The 22,045-nt window shown below is 48.4% G+C and overlaps 2 protein-coding genes across 2 annotated transcripts in view; one reads left to right on the forward strand and one right to left on the reverse strand.

Moving 5' to 3' along the window:
* CSMD2 (CUB and Sushi multiple domains 2) overlaps nt 1-22,045 on the forward strand; it is a 597,675-nt gene that overhangs the window by 258,311 nt on the left and 317,319 nt on the right. The window contains exon 6 of the mRNA XM_039231736.1: nt 21,198-21,310. Coding sequence (XP_039087667.1) covers nt 21,198-21,310 — 113 coding nt within the window. The remainder of the gene's footprint in view (nt 1-21,197; nt 21,311-22,045) is intronic.
* On the reverse strand, nt 3,893-4,612 carry HMGB4 (high mobility group box 4). The gene has a single exon (XM_039231749.1). The coding sequence runs from the start codon at nt 4,492-4,494 to the stop codon at nt 3,916-3,918; it is 579 nt and encodes a 192-aa protein (XP_039087680.1). The 5' UTR covers nt 4,495-4,612; the 3' UTR covers nt 3,893-3,915.

The following is a 22,045-nucleotide window of genomic DNA, read 5'->3' on the forward strand; positions in this document are numbered from 1 at the left end:
TGCTCACACCTTGTCATTCTGGCCTCCTTTCCCTCCCTCTAACATGCCAAGCTCACTTTTGCCTCAGGACCTTTGCACTAGCTGTCCTGCTGCTTGAAGAACTCTTTTTTCAGACCTTGGCATGCCTGGTTCCTACTTGTCCTTTAAATCCAAACTCAGATGTCATCTTTGACCACTGATTTAAAGTGCCCTCAACCTTACTTGTCACTGTTTATCTCATTACCCTTGTTTATTTTCATTGGAGCACTTGACACTATCAAAAACTGATCCAGTGTGTTTATTTGTTGACTTATTATCTGTCTCCCCCTCCCTGGAACGTAAGAGATCAGAGACCTTGCTGTATTCCAAGCATCAGAACAGTCCCTGGTATATTGCAAGCATAAGATTTACATAAATATTTGTTGAATAAATGAATAAATGAATGAATAAATGAACACAGAAAAAACTTTAGGAGAGAAGGATCCCAGTGCAGTGATTCAGCCATCGAGATGGCAGTGGGCCCAAAGACTCTGCCTTCCTCTTAACAAAGGCAGGGGTGCAGAGCCCACCTGAGTGGGTCTGGAGTGCTGGCTCTACACCACACATTGCCTGCTTCTCTTCTAGCCCACTATCTTAAGCCAGGCTCCCCCTTCGCCTCCTCCTCCTCCCCCTCCTCCTTCTCCTCCTCCTCCTCTCTCCTCCCTCCCTCTCCTGTCATTACATTACAGTCCTTAAAAGCCTGCGGATTCACACCCTCCTGTCGACTTTTTTTTATAAAGGAATGTTAATGGAGTTTGTCTTCAGCAGGGGTAATGCAGACTGTTGTCAAAATTCTGACTTGGCCACCCACATTCATGTAATTAATCACATATGAAATCAGAAAGGGGCAGTATGAGGGCTGAGCCTGACTGTGTGGTGGCCCTCTTCCCAGAAAGGAGTGTGGTACAACACCCAGCTGCTACCATCCGGAGCCCACAGGTCAGGCTGGAAACAAGACAATCCAACCAGAGCCACTACAGAGGAGTACAAGCCAGGATGGAATCCACCTGGCACGGGGTAGTTGGGGGAGGTGGGGGGTGGGGAGGGTGTCTTTTCCACCTTCAGGAAGTTATAAAGGGAAGGAAGTTAAACAGATAAAGTAGAAGCTAGAGGGAGACATAAGGCTAAAGACAGCCTCTTACAGAATTACAAGGAATCTGGCATTTATTGAGTACTGTATTGGTTATCCATTGCCATGTGACAAATTACCGTATACTTAACTGGCTTAAAACAATACACATTGTTTCATGGTTGCTGTGGGTCAGGAATCCAATAACAGCTCAGATTGGCTGTGAGACCTCACAAGGCTGCAATCAAGGTGTCAGTGCCATGGCTGTGTTCTCATCTGGAGGCTCAACTGGGGAAGGGGCCCATTTCCTTGGTTATGTGGTTGCTGCAACATTCAGTTCCTCATGGTCGTAAGACTGGGCTTTAGTTTTCATTTGGCTGTTTGTCTGAGGCCACCCTCAACTCCTAGACACTTATCACAGTTCTTTGCCATGTGGGTTTTCCCCAGCATGGCCTCTTCACCAAGCCAGCAAAGAGAATCTCTAGAGCAAATCAAGTAGTAAGATGGAGTTTTATGTATCATTTCATAATCACAGAGGTCACATCTTATTTCTTTTCCTTCATTCTATTGATTAGAAGCAAGTTACAAGTTCTGCCCATATTTAATGAGAAGGGATCATACCTGGGTATGGACACCAGCAGGTAGGATCAGGAGACAGCCACGCTAGAGGATGCCCGCCACAATACCTATTATGTGTTAATGACTGTGCCAATGCTCTTGTATATGTTACATCATTTATTCACTAAAGCAACCTGCAAGTTGGGCGTCATCCTTATTGCATGCGGGAAGACTCAGAGAAAAGAGAACTTGTGCAAGGTCCTGTAGATATTAAGATCAGAACCATTCATAACACAGCACCCAGCCAATCTGTGCAAGCTTAGAGGCTGAAGGATTTGCATCTTTACAGTGAGGAGCAAGGGCCCCAGGCAGGCAGGGGAAATGGGTTGCAAGTGTGTTACAGCTCCCTGTGAGACTCGAGACCAGGAGGAAGGAATGGGTGTGGATTACATGTTGAGAAAGAAGAAAACAGAGCACTTAGGTTTGATGATCTCTGCTCTCTCAATGAAACAGAAAATGAGGACATCTCCTGAGAGAGTGGAGGTTGGGTTGGAGGGGAAGCAGAGCCAAGTTGGAACAACAGCTATAGGGAACAGGGAATAGGAAACAGGACTCTGGCCAACACCAGTACAAGGTTGCCAAGTAGGATAAAACCACTTCCTCTCTGAAGCCTTCAAAGGTCGCCTTGGTAGGGGGTACCCGCTCCTGCCCCCCTGACACTTTGTATAGTCTTCACTTATGCACACATTCACCTCTCTCATCAGAAGGAAAGTTCTTTCAAGGCAAAACCTAACAGTAGTCTATGCAGGGCCTCCCTGTACCCAGCACAGGATCTGCCACATGTGAGTCTCCCCTTAGTGGCCTGATTCCAGACATTGAATTTCAAAATCACTCCACTATATTACCTTCTGTTCCCTAAAGGCTCATCCAGTCCTATAAGACTTTTCAAAGTAAGTATTTTTACTTTTGTTTTGAGGGTACAAATAGCAGTACAGTATGAAGTGTAAGTGCATAATGAATAGGAGTGGAGATGGAATTAGGAAAGTCTGTTGAGTGCATAACCTGGTGACAAAAAAAACCCAAAAAAGCAATTTTGCAATTTGGCCCAGTCTTTTTGATGTCAGGAAGCCAAGAGCCATTTCAAAATAGTTCATATCGATCTATATTGATAGGAAATGTTGCCCATAGTATATTGTTGCCTGAAGAGTAGTTACAGCATAGATACAAAACAATCCGATTTGTGTTACCAGTTTTGACTTAGTTTAAGTGGCAGAAAACCTAATTCAAATTAACTTAGACAAAAAAAATGAAATATGTGGGTTCATCTTCAGTGAAAAGCCCAAGACTCCACCCTGATGCCATAGCGACTAACATTTGTGCCCGAGAATGAGGCAAATGGCTTACAACAGCCTCCGGGCTACACTCTCCCATAGGACCCCTTGCAAAAGCTCTGCAGTCCACTCTAATTGGACCAGCGTGGGTCACATGCCTGTGACTGAACCAATCAGCATGATGGAGAACTTCATCTGATCAATCCTTGGATGGTGGCGGGTGCCATGAACAAGAGGAGAAGGGTGGTCATAAAGGCAACAAATGTCCACTCCATGTGTTATGCTTCTATAAGCACAGAAGAAAATGAGGGGGTAGATGCCCACCAAAGTTGTGACAGAGTTTTCTCCAAGTCATAGGACTTGGGCAGAATCAGATACCTGTTTTTATAAAATCAGTCCTGAGCATCCCCACTAGAGTAAGGATCACCACTGGAGTCTCCTCTTGGCTAATGATACCTAAGACTTCCTGGAGGAGCAGTTCTAGAATTACTGGAGAAACCGAGCCCCCCAAGGCCCACCTAAACTCTAGTTTCTCAGCCCCTGCTGGGCCTGAATTGGGAGCCCAACTTGAACTCCCGGCCTCTGGCCCTCCTGCTGAAGTGGATGGCAGGACTGGCACTCACACACCTGACCACGAGGAGGGTCTTCCGCCCTAGATTAACTACTTGCTACCAGGATGCCTTTACTTCTATGACTTCCACTTGTACCTGGAGACTCCTATCTGACCTGCCCAAGCCAACCCTGGTAGGTACTGAACTACGGGCTACTCTGTGGACACCTTTGCCACCTGTCTCAAAGCCAGTCCTCCCCAGGATCAGCTTTCAAACCCCAACCTCAACTACCACCCCACTCACTTCCTCAAAGCATCAGCAGACATGGCCTCTCTAATGTCACAAAGGAGACTGGTGACAGGCAATACAGTTGAATGGCATTTTATTTTTAATTGGATCCACCAGCCTTGTCCAACTTTTTCCCTCTTTGCTGGTTCCTAGCTGACCCTTGGTGGCGCTTGCGGGCATTACGTTGTTTCCGGTAGATTTCCAGGTCCTCATGGTATTTGGCTCTCAGGAGAGCTGCTCTTTGCTCATATGGTTGCTTTTCAGCCCCTGTTGTTGCAGACCACATCTTCCCTGAGGCCTTTGCCACCTGCACTACTGACCAGTTCGGATTCTCCCTCTTCAGCTGGGCATAGTGGTCTTGGCAGAAGAGCAAGAAAGATGATGGGGGCCGTCTGGGTGCATAGGGGTCCCGCTTTCTCCGCTTCTTCCTCTTGCCAACATAATTCATCATCTCTTCCTGGTATCGGGCTTTGTCAAGCTTGGCCAGGGCTTCATATTTGGCCTTTTCATGCTTTGAGATGGACCTCCATTTTTCCGAACACTTTCTAGAGAACTCTTTAAAGCCAAGGTAGATATTTGGCTGCTGCTCCTTGAACTTGTTCCTGTAATTCAGCAAAAAGTGGATGTAAGAAGAGACATTCGCTTTGGGCCTTAGCTGAATTTCTTTTCCCATGTTCATAAGGTCATCTTTTTCTGGATTCAGTAACTTGGACAGCAGAGACTTGTCTCCACACTCCAGGAGCAATCTAGAAGGTGCTCTGCTTGCGGTGAATTTTTCTCTCTGTAAGAGCTACAGTCAGGAGTCAGCCTTTTCAGTGGTGGTGGCATTATTGAGTCAGAGCAGGGGACTGTGACATCATTCACCAGCCTGTGGTATTTGCATACAGCTACTCTTATTGGCTGGCTACTTGAGGGTCCAGCTCTGCTTCTGATGAGCAATAACGATTCCCCCAGACAAGGCTAGGGAACAATCACTTCCTCTAGAATATTTCTCCTTGGCTTCCTGGAGGCCATGGGCTTTGCTCAGCTATGGGAGCTTTCAGGCTCTCAGATGTAGTAATGAGCCATGGGGTCTGCCTTCCTCACCATAAGATTGTCAAGATGCCACATGATCCCTTCCAAAGTCAGGACGGAAATAATGAACACGAGGAGGTGGATGGCTCTGAGCTGTCATGATAAAATGTGAAGTCTTTCTGTTTGCCTTGAATGGTGGCAGCTTACACCATTCAAAGAGTTTAGTAGTGACTCTAAAAATAATCAGGTATGACAGCCGTGACTCGGTTCCTGTCAGGACAAAGTTGTCTAATTTAAAACCTGAGCATTTGGGCTCTACATCTAAATTCTTCATCGCTCTGAAGAACTGGGGGGTGAGGTGGGTGGAGGGAGGAGAACCTTGAGGTTTTACTAATTACACTTGAGTCCATGAAAATGGGGTCGAATCCTTTGCTTATGAGGAGGCCTCCCTGCTCTTATCTCAAGGATCCTGTCTCTCGGGGTTGGAGCACAGCACTCTAATGGTTACACTCAAACTAGTTGGCTTCTGATTTGTTGTGAAAGCAGTTGCAAACATTCTACCCCTCTTCCAGATGAAGGAAGAAGGAAAAACAACAGAAGTTTGACCTTTGAACACTTTGAAGTCCTTGCTTGTAAGGTGCTGGGATTAATACAACCTGGTGGTTTATGATAGCGGCAAATTGATAGGGCTAGAAAATGGAGACTCATTAACACAAAAATTAGGACAAAATAGCTGAATTTGGGATGATTTGCGTGACTCAAGCCTGTGCTTCATATGCTGGTGCCTCTGGGGCTGATGGTTCTGATGTGCGGCCTCGGCTACTGAGCCTGACAAGTAAGCTGCCTAAGACTAGACCACACTTCCAGGGCTTTCGGTCCATCGCCAGGGCTTCAGGACTGACTTCAATGTCTGCTGTAAAAGAAATGTGAAAATTAATGAGTCTCTAGTTCTGAATTTTATCCCCAGCTCTGCCACAAGGCAGCTTAGCTACTGACTAGCCACTTCTTTTCTGTAAGCCAAGGATTTTGTATCTGTAAAATGGGTGTTTTGGACTGGTCACAAAAGACCCTCTGGGTGCCATGCTTTAGTTTTAGGGCTGCATTTAGTGGCCTGTAAGACATCAGACGCCAGCCAAGGAAGTCTGGGCTAGTGGTGGGGGCAGAGAGGTCTGGCCAATGAGAACATTTCTCAGACTAATTAGCTTTCTGTGCTCCAGTTCTTTTTTCCAAGAGCCGCCGCAGGTTGGCTCACCTGTTTGTTGGATTTGAGCTAGGCTACCAAGGGAAATGGGACACAGCTCCTCTCTGAGATGGAAGGACTTGGCTAACATCTATAGATATTAATCAGACTGCTCAGTCTCACAAAAACCCCAGTGGCTCATCTGTGCCTCTATTCATGATGACCTTCTACCCTTCTCATGATGAAAAGATCCAGAAGGATTAACTCCATGATAATCATCTGTAGCCTAACAGATCTAGGAAGACAAGGTAGTGAAAGGGAAAAGCTGTGGCCACCCTTTGGTCTTTGGGCCACACTCTCACTTGGAGAGGTGAAGTGGGGGCATAGTCTGGAGGACCTTAAACACAGTTAATATGCCTGGCTTTCTAAGTCAATGCTATGTGTGCTGGTAGCTGAAACTTTCCAACTTTTTCCACCCTGCTCTTTTGTCCTGGGACCACATCAATGAGTCTCATGCCATCTGGCTTCCATTTCAGTTTGGCCAACGGGGACCCCAACAGTAGATCAGGGAGAGAGGAAGGTGATGGCAGGACATTTTCATCTGGTGCTGGCTCTCTGACCCTGGAATGAAGGTCTTGGCTCTAATTAAGAGTCTTTTCCAAATGACTGACTCCTTCCAGGTTCAGGAATTGCTCCCTGTACTTGTGCTTTCCTGCCAATGGGGGTAAGAGCTCTGCTTTTACTAGCCTCTGAGGACTCTGCTATACCTTGTGGCTTTCCTACACCTTGTCCTTCCCTTGGTAAAGAGCTTCTTTATTGAACACTCCTCAAATTCTTCTAATCTGAGTGGCCATCTGTTTCCTGCTGGGACGCTGACCGATATACCATGTTTCTAGCTTTCCACCATGAACAGCCATGGAGGCGGATAAATAAAGCACATGTGGGCATCAGTCCAGTGTCGAGGGTGTTGAGCTTCTCAAGGCCCAAGTACCCAGTAGTCACACAGCCTAGAATGGTCTGCAGGGGCAAATGTGCCTGCCTGGGCAGTAGCAGAAGAGAGCCAGATGGCCTCCATAGAGGCATCTAATATCCTCTGTATTATGAGATGACCTCTAGGCAGGGGTATTGGTCTGGAGAACATGATTGTAAATATTTTCAGCTTTGTGGGCCACATAGTTTCTATTGGAAGTACTCGCCTCTACCATTGTAGCTCAAAAGTAGCCATAGACAATATATACACCAATGAGTGTGGCTATGCCCCTGATAAAACTTTACGAAAACAAGCAGTAGGCTGGAGATCATAAATCTGCTGACGCCAGTCTAGAGATATGAGTTCAGTGTTTTCTAACTTGTTAATTGCCATTTACAATAAGAAATACATTTTACATCGTGATCCATTTGTGCACATGCATACTTCATATAACGCTTAATGTGTGCCAGTCTCTAAGCACTTTACCTATATCAATTCATTTAATCTTTATAACAACCGTGCTTGTGTGTGTGTGTTGCAGAAGGTGGTATTTTTATCCCCACTATAAAGATAAAGGTCTCTAAACACAGAGTTTACAGAAACAAAGGCTTTATGAAACTATACTTATTATGTTTGTGATGTACTCTTTTCTATCCTGCTATAGTCTCTATTTTGTTAAAGTGCAAACTGCAGACTGATCTCATGACCTACTGTGAACTGATTTGAAGAACACTATCTAGGCAAGAACACTATCTAGAACACCCACCTTGGAGACTGTGAGATCCTCTTGACTTAGCAATGAATGATAACAAAGTAAAGAGAACACGACCTCTAGAGCCTGGCAGACATGAGTTCAAATTATAGCTTTGCCACTTACTAGCAGGGTCTAGCTTGTTACAACCTTATCAATAAAGAGCAAGGAGGAGGTTAACAAAGCAGTGTGGAGTAATTAACAAGTGATGGGAATAACATAGCCAGAACTCCCCCTACTGTGTGGGCTGGATGTAGGGACTCACTTCTAATGAATAAAGTGTGGAAAAGCTCAAATTGTATCTTTCCAGTGGAGAGAATTGTCAGATATGACCTTAATCAATAATGGTATTCTTCCCCCAATTCCATAACCCCTGGTCAAATCATGAGAAAATGTTAGACAAACCCAAATGAAGGGATATTCTACAAAATACTTGACCAGTACTCTTCAAAAGTATCAAGGTCTTGAGAAAGCAAAGAAAGCCTGAGAAACTGACACAGATTAGAGACTAAGTAGATTCAATGTCTCAGTGCTATGGGAGATGCTGGACAGGATGTTGGGCCCAGAGAAAAGGCATTAGTGGAAAGACTGGGGAAATCTGAAAAAAGTCTTCCATTGGGCTAACTGTACTGTACCAATGTTGATTTCTCAGTCTGGATACATGTATCATGGTTATGTAAGATGCTAATGTTAGAGGAAGCTGGGTGATGGGTCTACAGGAAATTTCTGTACTATCTTTGCAACTCTCTTCTTACTTCAAAGTAAAAAGTCTTTCAAAAATCTCCCCAGCTGACAGTAATGTGCACCCAGAGTTGAAATACCTTGACCCTTCTCCAGAAATCTCAGGGCAGATTTGACCCTCAATAGTAGCGGCATGGGATCTTGGCATATCTTCTGTAACAGTGTTCCCCAAATTTGGGGGAGTGCTGGAACCATCTGAGGAGGTTCCCAAAATCCCAGTGCTCAGGCCACAAGAAAAAGAGCAAAAGTACCTGGCTCGGGCATCTGGTAAATGCTTTGATGCTTCTTCCATCCCTCTCCTGCCCCTCTTTTGGTGGGGTGGGAATCAGTGACTGCACATGCCCTCTGAAGAAGGTATCTGTGGTAGGTAGAATAATGGCTCCACAGAGATCTCCACATCTGAAACCCAGAAACCCATGACTGTGTTACCTACCTTCCATGGCAAAAGAAACTTTGCAGATGTGATTATGTTAAGGATTTGAGCTGGGTGGATTATCCTGGGCTGTCTGGGTGGACTTTATGTGATCATGTGGGTGGCTGTGAGAGGAAGGCAGGAGTGTCAACATGCGAGATGGAGATGTGGTGTCAGAGTGTGATTAATAGATGTGGCACTGCCAGGTTTGAAGATAGAGAAAGAGATCACCAGCCAGGAAACGAGGTGGCCACGAGAAGTTGGGGGAGGTTAGCAAACAGATCCTCCTCTAGACCTCTAGAGAGCACAGCCCTCTAGACACCTTGATCTTGGCCCAGCAACACCCATTTTGGACTCCCAAGCCCCAGAATTGTAAGACAATCTGTGTTGTTTCAGGCCACTAAATTTGTAGTAATTTGTTAAAGCAGCAATAGGAAAGAATACAGTATCTTTCTCATTCAGCTGATGGCCTGTAACATTTCCTGTGCTATTCTTAACCTCTGCTTGTGTTAATAAAGATGAAAAATTTATGCCACCGCTTATTAGATTAGTTGTGGGAGCAAGGAGCATGATCTACTCAATTTTACACACTCTTCTTCACTCACTTGCTGACTCATTAAGTCACTAATTCACTCGTTTGCTTACCAATTAATTCACTCTTAGATTCTTTCAGTTCATTCACTCACTTATGCACCACTCATGTACGTGCACACATGTGCATACGCACACCCACATCTCAATAAATAGCTGTGAGTTGCTGGAGCATGGCTGATTCTTTGACGGCCACTTATAAGCAGTATTTGAAGGATGGATATTATCTTAGGAAAGGAGGTGGTGGTAGAGAAAAGTATCTGAAATTTCCTGGAAGCCAGACTGGTGGGGAAGGCAGGGTCATAAGCAGCCAGGCCTAGGCTCTTTGGCATTTACCCCATGCCAAGAACTATTGCTCAGTCACATGTGACCATATTTTAATAATAATGATGGTAATGCTTTAGATATATCATCGCCAGAAAAGCCTAGCGAGAGAGATTAATTTTTCCAAGGCCACACAGCAATGAGTGGCAGAGCCAGGGCTCAGACTCAGGTTGGTTTGACTCTTAAGTCCATGTGGTTCGCCTCTGTGGGGAGTCCAGGAACCCCCTTGGCTGGGGCCAACGAGAAGACAAAGCCAGCAAGGAACAAGCCAACTATTGCAGGAGGAGGACAGATGGAAAGAGAATAAGGTGTCTAAGTCTCAACACTTAAGGGACTCAAGGGAGACTTTTCTCATTTGGCTTGGTGGATCTCTCATTCAGTATGGATCTGGTCAGTTGATCCTCACTTTGTAGAATCCCTGAGTCGAGCAGGTAGACTGACCGGATAGCCTGGATAGCCCACAGAACCACACCAGCATGTGCAGGTAAGTACATGTGGAACGTGGGTCTACTATTGAGTACAAATATGGGCCCTTAATAATAATAGTGAATGCACTTGGAGCACTTGCTATGTGCCAAGCACTGTACTGAGAGCTTTTATATCTGTTCTCTCATTTAAACCTCCTATCAGCTCTATGAGGTGGATGCTGTTGTTATCCTTAAGAAATAGATAGGGAAACTGAGACCCAAAGCAGGCCAATTACCTGCCCACAATTAGACAACTGGTAAGTTTAGATCTGAGGCTTGAACCCAGGCAGGTGCCTCCTAGAGTCCATGTACCTAATCTCACCCCAAACTGCTTTCTTTCATGGCCCTCTGCCCAAGAATCTCCCTTCCTGCACAGAGACATGCCACAATCAAGAATGTGTGGCTGCTGTGTCTTGAAGCCTTAGCAGGAGTTTATGAGCATCGCATCACCCTGAATCATCACAATGCACTGTGAGAGACACACTGGGAAAGAGAGGCTCAGAGAGATGCAGCCATCTCCCAGGGTCACAGCCAATGAATGTGGAGGTAGCATCCAAATCCAGCATCATTTTGACTAGGACCCCTTGTTCACTGGCCTGCACATCCCTGAAATGTTTTACGCCAAACATCCTCTAGCTGACTGGAGGCTCATACCCAGAGCCACGACTTCAGAGGTGCCGGGCTCTCAAGCAGGGCTGGCTAGCTGCCTCCTGGAGGGGGAGGGGCACATTGATGATGCTCAGGCTCAGAATGGCAGTCGAGTGGCAGGCAGAGGCTGGCGTGGGAGGCTCCTTGGTAAGCCATCTGCAAACATTTCCTCTGGATGAGAAGTATTATCCAAATATAATCCCAAAAGGCCTCTGTAAGGCATACATGGCTACCCTCCCTGGGAGGGGAACAGGTCCCTTCTCTGACTCAGGTCTGCCAGTGACAGGTGGAAGATGGACAAGACTGAGAGAGCAGGAGCTGATGGAGGTCAGGCTGGGGCTGCCCAAGGAGGAGGGAAGGTGGCTGCCACGTGCACTGGCTACCCTGGGTGCCACAGAGTGACCCATCCTTCCCCCCTCCCCACCCCCTGCACTGTTCTGTCACCAGAGTGGATGCAGGCATCTTTACTTCTCCAGGGAAACCTAGGCCAGGCTACTCTGGGGTCTGCTTAATCCCTGTGTGCTCTGGAAGGTAGGGTCAATGCACTGATAAGATCCTAACTCTTCTCCCTTCAGACCGAAGCAAGAGAAGAAAAACAGTTCACATTTGTTAGGCACCTGCTGTGTGTCAGGCACAGTCCTGGACACCATATATATATATATATATATATATATATATATATATATATACACACACACACACAAGTTCACAGGACCCCTCATTGCACAGATGAGGAAACTGAGGCTCAGAGAGGTTTGGGCACATACCCACATATATACAACTAGTAAACAGTGTATCCAGACTCAAATACAGGGCTGTGTTGATTCCAGTGGCCCGGCCCTTAACCTTTGCCCTCCCTAAACCTATGGCCTCTGTGTAGGGGAACAAGACAGGTGATGACCCAGACAGGTGGCATCTCCACGCAGGCACAGACTTGAGGCAGGAAGGTGAGAGCCTCCAGGTAGAGTGTGGGTGTGCCTTGGTCCCCAGGCACGCACGGCCTGCACCCTGTTCCTGGGACCAGGCCTGAGGGGGCAGGCTTTAACATCTTAGGGTATGGGACCATCAGGTCTCCAGACCGGATCGCAGGCCTAACCTGGAGCAACAGAGGCTTTGGCTGGGGGCAGGGGATGGCTAGCTAAGGGTTTGGCAGCAGGGCAGGGCGGAGACAGCTCTTCGACTCCCTCCCAATCACACCGGAGCAGGACAGGGAGTTAGGACAACGAATGTACAAGGCACATCACGCCGTGCAAGAACGATTGGGGGGGGGGGGGGAGGATGGTGGCAGTCACAGAGGTGCAGAAAACAACGCTGGGCCACCCCTTTGCCGTATCTCTTCTACAGGGCCGCGTCTTCGGCAAAGCCAGGGCACGGTCCCATCAGCCGATTGGCCCCGCTTGGGTCACATGGCCACCCTGATCCAATCAGCTGCAGCCTCAGGGTCACGTGCTTCCGGCGGGAGGCCTCCTTTTCAAAGGCTTGTAGCTGTCTGATTTAGTCTTGGAGACAGAAAATGAGGGTGGCGGGCGTCCCCTGAAACGTAGTCGAGGACCTGCCCCCGGTCCCCTCACCCAAAGCCCGGCCCCAGGCGCACCCCCGTCTGCAGACCCAGCGCCAGCCTGCTCCAGGCAGCATCCTGGGCACAGCCTCTGCGCAGACTCCGGACACGCTCCCTGCCGCAGCCCTGCTGGCTCAGCCGCTGAGCCGGGAATGCACGGAGCCGACGCCCCAGACCTTCTCGAGGTGCCACCCCCAACCCCCAACCCCCCGGGGCGCCCACCTGCAGGTGTTGACACCCGCGGCCTAGGAACCCTGTCCCTGGCACTCCCGGGCTCAGGTACGCACCCTCCAGGGGGCAGTGCTTCTGGAAGAAAAGCGGTTACCTGATGTAGCTTGTGCGGGTTCCCTGGAGCTAACAATTAGCTGAGCAGGGAAGAGCCCTGATAATTCGTGGAGTTTATTGCATTGCTTCTGAGGAAGAAGGAACATTTGCCCACATTGATTACCAGACTTCACTGATACTGCCCTGGGGATATGTCAGGACAAGAAGAGTCCCCCCCCCACCCCACCCCCCAGAAAGGTACCAGCAGCTGCCAAGTGAATGGGGAGCACCGTGAGGGCTGAGGGACCAAGGGGCTGGGGTGGCCCGTCTCAGTCTTCGTAGGAAACAGGATGCAACCTTGCATGGCATCCGAGGCTCTCCCTACTGCCTGCAGGCTCACCTGCTCGCCTGCTTTTCCCCACATATGCCCTCTTCTTTCCCCAGCAGGATCTCGGTCATTCCTTTGTTCATTCAAGCGTTCCTTCTCCTAGTGAGCAGGATTGACTGAGCCCTTTCCATGTATTAGTTTTCCGTGCAAGGTACTGAGGGAAAAACCTTAAGTAGTAAGAAAGGGAGCCTGTCTTCAGGGAGCTCACAGTTTCGGGGGTGAGGCAGACCCCTGGACGGTGCTTGATGAGACAAGTACCAGGGTAGAGGAAGTGCAAGGAGACAGGAGATGTACAGGAGAAGCCAACCAGACTCTCTGGAGCCAGTGGCTGTAAGATCCCATCTGAAGGAGGAACAGAAGTAGCTAGAAAAAGGATTGGAGGTGGAGCCAAGTGGACAGGGAGAATTTGGCAAGGAGCTGAGTTCTCCATCTTGGGAAACGTTCAGAACAGATCTGGACTGACCATCTGTCGAGAATGCTGTAGATGAGATCCATACATAGCTAACCCTTAGGCCTAGGAGTCCTCTGAAGTCCTCCTCAATTAGGATTTTAAGATTAGTTGATTCCCACTCTGCTGATAGCAAAGGGGATGTAATTGAAACAGATGCCCCACTACTGAAAGCAAGAGACTGCTATTCGTTCATTCATTTATTCATTCATTCATTCACAAAGCAGAGGTAATAAAAGTGCTCAGCACTTAGCCCTCTCCACCAGAGCAACCCCCTGGGGTGGCCGGCACTCCCACGGCCTTGCTAGATCTTCCTGACCAGTGCCCTTTGGCACGTGAAGCGCCAGCTGCCTGCGGGCCGGCTCCCACCCCCACCCTCAATGCCCATGCACTTCATGCTCCCACCAGCTGAGTCTTGCACTTTCTGAGAATCAGATGGGTCTGTTGCCAACTCTCTTGGTGCCAGTCATACTTGTTATTGTAATTATGTGATTTAAATTAAACATCACATAAGCTGATGAAATATGAGTGTGAAAGGAAATAGAGTTGCATCTATGGAAACTAAATTGAATGCTCTGGAATGACTCCATGAAGGAAAATGTCTGAAAGGAATTGCTTCCTAAATATTAGGTGTGAGTGACTGAGACAGTTGCACCCCACTGGTCAGTTCCATCAGGGCAGGGACTAGGTCTGTCTTGCTCGCTGCGGCCTCCCCAGTGCCTCACACAGAGCCTGGCACGTTGTAGGTGCTCAATAAATATGTGTTGACTGAACGCGCCATAGCAGAATCGTACATGGTGAACGATGCTCTGTGGGTATAGTTTATATAAGGTAGACAGTGTGGAGAACAAAACCATGGTCAAAGGAAAGACCGTGGTCCTACACTCAATGGATTGGCGAGTAAATGTGCATTTAAGTGTTTGCACACTATAATGAAATGCTTTAGCTGTGTATGTATTCTTTTCTTATTCTGTCCTTAAGAATTACTTTTTTAGCAACCAGCTACGTCATCTTCAAGGCTTCAAGGTGTTAGTAAACTGTTTCTGTAAAGGCTGAGATAAATATTTTGGGCTTTACAGGTTATAGTGTCTGTCACACCTACTCAACTCTGCCATTGCAGCATGAAAGCAGACAATGTGTAAACAAATGATCACGGTGTGATCCAGTAAAACTTTATTTACAAAAACAGCAAGCTCCGGTTTGCCAACCCCTGTTCTAAGGAACTGATTTGTTCTATGTGCCAGGCACTGTGTTGTGTTGCTGGACATCAAGACAAAGAAAATCCTGTCCAGCTTTTACAGAGTTTGGCTTCTAGTTGAGAGATAGTTGTGATTTGGTGTGTTGGCCTAATGGCAAGGGCATGAGCATGTTGCAATGGGGTCACAGTGAAGGCAAATGCTTCTCCCATGGGGACAGGGAAAGAGAGATGTGGAAAAAATGAGACTTTTGGTTAGGTTTATGGGATGGGTGATATTTCCTCAGGTAGTCAGGCGGTGCAACAGGAAAGGATGCTGCAGATAGAGGGAGTAGCATATGCAAAGGTATGGAGGCGCGGAAGAAGCTGGAGCTCGAAGTGAGTGTCAGTGGAGAGGGAAGGCATGAAAAAGTCTAGATTTTACAATATTGGAGCTGGTGGGCCTCTGCTGCTGGGTTTCCAGCAAGGCAGGAACTTGGGGAAATCTCCCTACAGAGTACAGAGATGGACTGGGGACAGAGGACGGATCAGAAGGCTGTCTCGGTAGTCCAGGTGAGGATGACGAGGTCATGAGGCCCAGAAGATGTGGCCATGGAGGGCAGGAACAGAAGTTAAGAATGCTGCTTGCGCTGGGTGACTAGGAGGATGGTGTGGATTATGGGGAGAAAGAACACTGGGGAGCAAGAATGATTGGCAGAAGCCTGAGTTTGTTCAGACAAGCACCAAAGCATCCAGGCAGGTAGCTGGGATTTGAATCTTCATACCGTGGCTCAGCTGCTCAGAGCTGCCTGAACAATGGTGTGCGTAGGCGCTGCTGGGAACTGGAACCTCGAGATGTCTTTCCAAAGATAAGGTTAAAAACTCCGGGACTCCAGCAGCCCATATGTAAAAGAGAACTGCATTTATCCCAGGCGTTTGCCCAGGAAAATGTGTAACATCATGGGTTTGTCTTAGGAAACGTGTTTATCTCGACATAGCAAAAATCCTAGGCATTTGGCTAATGGAAAACTGATATTGAAATCATTGGTGATGAGTATGGATGGCAGGGCTGAGTCAATAAAGGCTTGTTTCAGAGATGAGAGGTAGCTTGGGCAGAGAAAGCAGGAATCAGTTTCCAACAAGAGCCTTGGTGTCTTTGCTCACCACCATCAAGACACCCAGAGGGTTTCCCTGATTGCATCATGGTGTCCTCTCTATTCCCTGAAGAGAAAAGCAGATGGCAGGTGGGGAGGGAAGAGGGTTTGGGAGTAGGGATAAAGAGGCAAGCACCTCCTATATTTCATACTCTCCCCAGCCAGCTTTGTGGCTGGAAGGATGGTTTACGTTCGACCCCGGGATGCAAAGACTCTTCAATCCTGAGTCAGATCCAGGCTGCGCACATAGCTTAGCTAAGAGATAAAGCTCTCAGGAGCCTCTCTGGAGCACAGAAGCTGGATGCCACTGACTGGGGAGTGGCGGCTGGGCAGAGAAGGGGACATTGCTGTGCACTCTGGCAGATTTCAGGCTTTACAAAGATTCCCCATACCCAGGGAACAAAGGGGAGTGGCACCCAGTGGCAAGCACAGTGCCTTGTGTACAGTGTGTGCTCGGTGAGTCAGTGAATGAGTGAATGTTCTCCTGAGGATATCAGTTTTCAGGAATACCAAAATCTAAAGCAGGATCTTCTAGTACTCCCCCTGAGCTCACAGGTAGGCAGTGATTCCTTGCAGACTCACTGTTTTCATCTCCGCACCCCAACATCCTGACTGTAGGAGAAGCTTCTTAAAAAGAAATGCTTTCCATGAAGTCTGCTCTGAGCTCTCGTATTGCCAAGAGGAGAACTTAGAGCTTTCTGGAGGGGAATTCAAAGCCACTTTTCCCATAATCAACTACATGCATTAAAGGGAGCATTTTGTTTTGTTTCTTTATTCTCCCCAAGCCAGATTCCATTAATGAAGCCCCATTTAACGGAAGTCAATTTACCAAAAAGAAAAAAAAAATGAGTGTAATTGCTTAAATACGTTTTATGCTGTACTGCAATAGCAATTTCCTGGGCGAACTTGGAATTCCCAAGCCCCCCCAGAGTGAAGTTAATGTGGACAGAAAGGTTTGAAGGGGAGAATTTCTCTTTGTGTTTCTCTCCTTTAATTATGATTCTAAGAGGGAGCAAAATTAAAGAGGATCCTGAGGGGAGGTGGGAGGGGAAGGAAAGAAGCAGAATGGAATTCAGCCTAAACCATTTCACCGCCTTCCTTCATGCTTGCATGTATGTGAGTACAACACAGTGGCCGAGTGCCTAGGCTCAGAGTGGAATGGTTTGAGTGTGACTGCCACCTCTGCCATTTCCTAGCTATGTGACCCAGAACAGGTTTCTTAACCTCTCTGTGCAGTCAGGGGGTACAATGGGAAAGGGCAGACAGAGTGACAAATAAAAAGCACAAAAAAGCAGTGTGTGTTCTAGTACAAGTAAGGTCTCCTATTTGATTGGAGATGGTGTGTGTGTGTGTGTGTGGGTGTTTGCACATGCACATGTGTGCTCAAGGAAGGAAAACAGGCAGGAGTCAGACCAGGAAGACTTCACTGAGAAGGTGACATTTGATTAAAGACTTAGAGGAACCGAGGAGGTGAGCCACATGGATGTCTGCGAGAACCAGCTAGCAGGCAGAGAGAATGTCAAGTGCAAAGGCCCTGAGGCCCTGGTCTGGCCAGCTTTGAACGGCAAGGAGACTGGTGTGGCTGGGGTGGAAAAAATAGAGATAAGGAGGGGGTGAAGTAAGAGAGGTGAGAACACACTGGCTTTTTTAAAGCCTGAGTCCATAGTAAGGTCTTTCACTCTAAGGATAGGAGCCACCGGAGATTTGTTTTTAATTAACTCTGTTCAGATGTAATTTACACAAAATAAAATTACCCATTTTTTTAATGTTTATTTTTGAGAGAGAGAGACAGAGACAGACCACAAGTCAGGGAGGAGCAGAGAGAGAGAGGGAGAACAGAATCGAAAGCAGGCCCCAGGGCTCTGGGCTGTCACGCAGGGCTTGAACTCACAAATCATGAGATCATGACCTGAGCCAAAGTCAGATGCTTAACTGACTGAGCTACCCAGGCACCATTAAAATTACCTATTTTAAATGTTTTCAAAGCTTTGACCAACATATACTTCCCACATAACCACCATCTCCTTCAAAATATAGAAGATTCCCAAGATGCCAGGAGACTCCCCTGGACACCCCCCTCCACCAAGGGGATCCCCACCCGTACCTCTTACCCCCAGGTCTGGCATCTACTAATCTGCTTTCTCTCACTACTGATTAGTCTTTTCCAGAGTTTCATATAAATGGAACCATACAGTATACATTCTTTTATTACTCAATATAATGCTTCTGAAAGTCCGCCGTGCTGTTGTGTGTGTTGGTAGTATGTTGGAGAGTTTCCAGTGAGGCACGACACTATCTCAGTGGCAGAGTCTGATGTGATGACTCCAACACAAAAGCTCTCGATTCTTGGACAGTTGCCGAGAAAACTCAAATGTGCATTTATGTCCAAGGAGGCAGGAACAAAACAGAGTAAAGATATGTAGGCAACACAGAGCCCCGAGAGTTTAAGCCTCGGGGTGAAGAGTTACCAGGAGTCCTCGGGGTGGGTAAAGGTGTGAGAGAGAGGGACAACAGATGTCCCTCGGAGCCTCTCCAGACTGGATGCTCACTGTCTCCCACTTACCGGGTAGTGATCATGACTCTTCATCCTGCCCTTGGGACCCCGGCACCCTCCCCACATCCTGTTTTGCAATAAACATCCTTTGGTTCTGAATTATTCAGGCAAATTCTCCCTATTTCTACTTCCCTTATGTAAATAGTCCCCAAGCTTTGTCATTGAGATAGAATTGAATTTGGCCTGGGGAAAAAAAAACCCACAATACTGTTTGTGGCTCCTTAGAAAACTTCAGTGACTCAGCCTGTAATAAACTATTTTAAATGCGATCTGGTGAAATACAGTAATTGGTTTCTATAATAGCTCTTACCAATGGCAATATGGGTTATATTATTGGTATTTGGTGTGTGTCAGCATTTTCCTTATAGTAAAAACTCAGTTTTGCAGGGTATGAAGCTCCTTGGCTAGTTCCTTTGTTTAATACACATTTATGGGGCCCCGCCATGCTGGATCCCTTCCATTTGCCCTTCCAGATCCTCTCCCCAACCTTTTCTACTCTGTTCCACATGTAGGAAGACTTAGCTGTGGGGCTATAGCAGTATGCTCTTTTGCTTCTGGCTTCTGATTGGGATAAATCAACAGAAGCATCAGTAGGAGATTGGAGGAGGGGAAAGAGGAGAGTGAGTTCTGGGTTTGCATTCCTTGCCTCCTCCTAGTGAGACTTAAACTGGCCGAAGATCTAGGTCCTGTATGGTGACCCTTTCCACGCAGCCTTCTTTTTCAGGGATAATTGTTTCCTCTTCTGGCTCATAAGTGGTAACAAGCAACAGGGCACTGCCCATCCCTCCTGGTTTCCCCTCTTTATAAAGAGTCCACTCATTGAACTCTTGGAATTATTCTTCTGTGACTGTGCCACCTGCTTTCTGTTGGAACCCTGATTTGCCTGCTTTGTACCAACCATGATGCTAGATGCTTGGTACAAAGATGAAGAATAAAAATGATGAAGAATAAAATAGCAGCTGCCATTTACCAAAAGCTCTCTGTTTCCCAGGGACCTTGCTATGGCCTTTTGTGTGTGTGTGTGTGTGTGTGTGTGTGTGTGTGTGTGTGTGTGTATGTGCATATTGTCTCATTTAATCTTTGCAACTCTTCGCGGGAATGGTTATTATCGTCCCCATTTTACAAAGTCATAGAAAGCTGAAGTAATTTTTGTAAGAATGCTCAGCTGATCCCTCCAGAGCCCAGGCTTCCTCACCACCAGGCTACAGTGCCCTCTTTGAGGAGTTCTCTTAGGGACACACGCTTCGACAATGAATCATCATCTGAATACAGTGCTGTAGCACCACAGAGGAGGGAAAAGGAAAATGGCGTTTCCTGAGCTAATGCGTGTCAGATACTAGGCTAGGTTCTTTGCCCAGAGGTAGGTCTCACATTGATTCCCACAGACGCTTCAGGCTCAGATAGGTATTCTCATCCTCAGAAAGGTTCAGTAGCTTGTCCTAGGTCACACTGGTACTAAGTGGTGACCCCTAAATCTGTGTGGCTTCCAGGCCAAGGAGAGTAGGAAAGGCTTGCCCAGGGTGTGATGTTTGAGGGCTTCCTGAAGTCCTCCCAGGCAACACGGCTGGTGCAGGAGGGCTGCAGTGGATCCGTTCCAGGCGGAAAAGGCAAAGACGTTGGAAAGGGAAGAGCACACGTGCTTAGGAGATGTCCTCGATAGGGTGTCCCTGTGGTGGTGGGAACAGGCAGGAGGGAGGTGTGAGGCTGCTGTGGGGGAGGCGTCACTGTGCTTTGTACCTGATTCTTCTGTGGGAGGAAAAGAGGAAGACACCGGTGCATAGGCCAGCTCAAAGCCCGTGGGGTAGAGGAGGGAAGACAGAGGGGTTCCTGGGGTGCAGAGAACAAGAACGGGTGGGGGGCCTCGAAGCTTAGCCTGAGTATGGTGGAAAGGGCCAGCGCTGAGCAGAGGCTGGTGCCAGCAGGGGAGAGGGTGGAAAGTTTGAAAGGCCAGTCTTGTGTGGGCACTAGGGAGCCACTGAAGGTTCCTGTGCTCTAGGAAGAAGGGTCCCATTAACCTGGAAGTTGGCTCAAGATGGCAGTTGGTTAAGAGGCAGGTGGGGTAGTGACCAGTGATGGCAGGAGAGACCGTGGTACCCCACCTCCTGGGCTGAACTGGCTGGAACCCAGAAGAAGCTGATTTAAGGGAGGAGGGACAGACCTAGCAGGGATGGGGAGGCCTCTTACAGACGCAGCAGGAATAGGGGAGGAGCCAGAGGAGATCTGGGGCCCAGTGAGTGACCTCAAAATGGGCTCTCACACCACTGAAGGGTTGCACTGCCTGAAGTACCTTTCTATGGACTCCTTGGGGGGCCTGAGGGGCTCACTAGGGGTAGTTGGTCCACTACCTGGGGATGTGGGCTGGACTTTTGCTGGGGGATCAGGGTCTTGTCGGGGGTAGGTATGTGGACATCTGCTGGGGAGGCTGGGCCTCTCTCCTGCCCCAAGGGAGTGATACTTCTCCACACCCCTAGTGGAGGGGAGGGAATGGGCCACTGCTCCTGGCCTGAAGGACCCACCGTCCCCACAGCATCTCAGGGTACCCTGGTGGTGGGAGGGGCCCCTGGAGAGGCTGCTGAAGCCTCAGGCCCCCCGGTTGCTGGAGGGCAGCTGGGGTGGCCCAGCGCCCCCCTCCTCCTGCCGCATGCCTGGGCTGAGGCCCTCGCACCATTGGAAGCGGGGAAGTGGGGACAACAGATGCTGGCCCCTGCCTCACTGCTCTCCCCACCCACTTGGTGTCCCCACAGGTTCACCGGAGCCAGCCTCCCGGCGCCCGTCATCAGCAGCAAGAACTGGCTGCGGCTGCACTTCACCTCTGACGGCAACCACCGGCAGCGTGGCTTCAGCGCCCAGTACCAAGGTAGACAGGGGCTGCCGAGCCTCCCTGGTGGGCCGCAGGCACGAGCCCTGGGGGCTCATCCTGTACCCGGACTACAGGAGGACATGCCTCTCTCTCATCCGGTTCTCATTTGCAGACCCGGGGCTGCCACACCTGCAGCTCCGAGGCGGTGACGTGACGCCTCCCGGAGCTGCCCCTCCCCAAGGCCCCCTCCCGGCTTCGCTAGTCAGAGTAGTTACTACCAAGGGCCTTCGAAGAGCCAGGCACTGTGCTGGGCACCTGACGACCATTGTCTCATTTAACTTGCATCATTCCGGAGTAAATGCCGTCATTGTCCCCATTTTATGGAAAGGGAAGTGGAGGCCCAGAGACATTAAGCCAGTTTCCCAAGGCCATCTGAACTCCTCCTGCCTTTCAACTCCAGAGCCCAAGCTCTTGGCCACCAGAGTTTAGCCTACGCCAGTGTAAAGTGGAAGAGGAGCCACGATCTGGCTCTCTTCTGTATTGGTGTGACATAGAACACAGATGTATTATCACACCCACAGGCAGAGGGGCTACAGGAGTGCTGGAGCTTAGGGGCTCCGTCTGCGAGGAGCCGCTTGGCAGCAGGAGATCAGACCAGGAATGGCAGGTGGAAAGTCCAGGGAAGCAGATTTGTGCTCCAGTCCTGAAGAATTTGCTCACCTGAGGCAGGGAGCTCTTCCGCCCTGGACGAGATCCAGAGTCTGCTGGGTATATGGGAGCAGATGAGGGCAT

This window comes from Hyaena hyaena, unplaced genomic scaffold (assembly GCF_003009895.1).
Source record: "Hyaena hyaena isolate Hyena2069 unplaced genomic scaffold, ASM300989v1 scaffold_3, whole genome shotgun sequence".
NCBI lineage: Eukaryota > Metazoa > Chordata > Mammalia > Carnivora > Hyaenidae > Hyaena > Hyaena hyaena.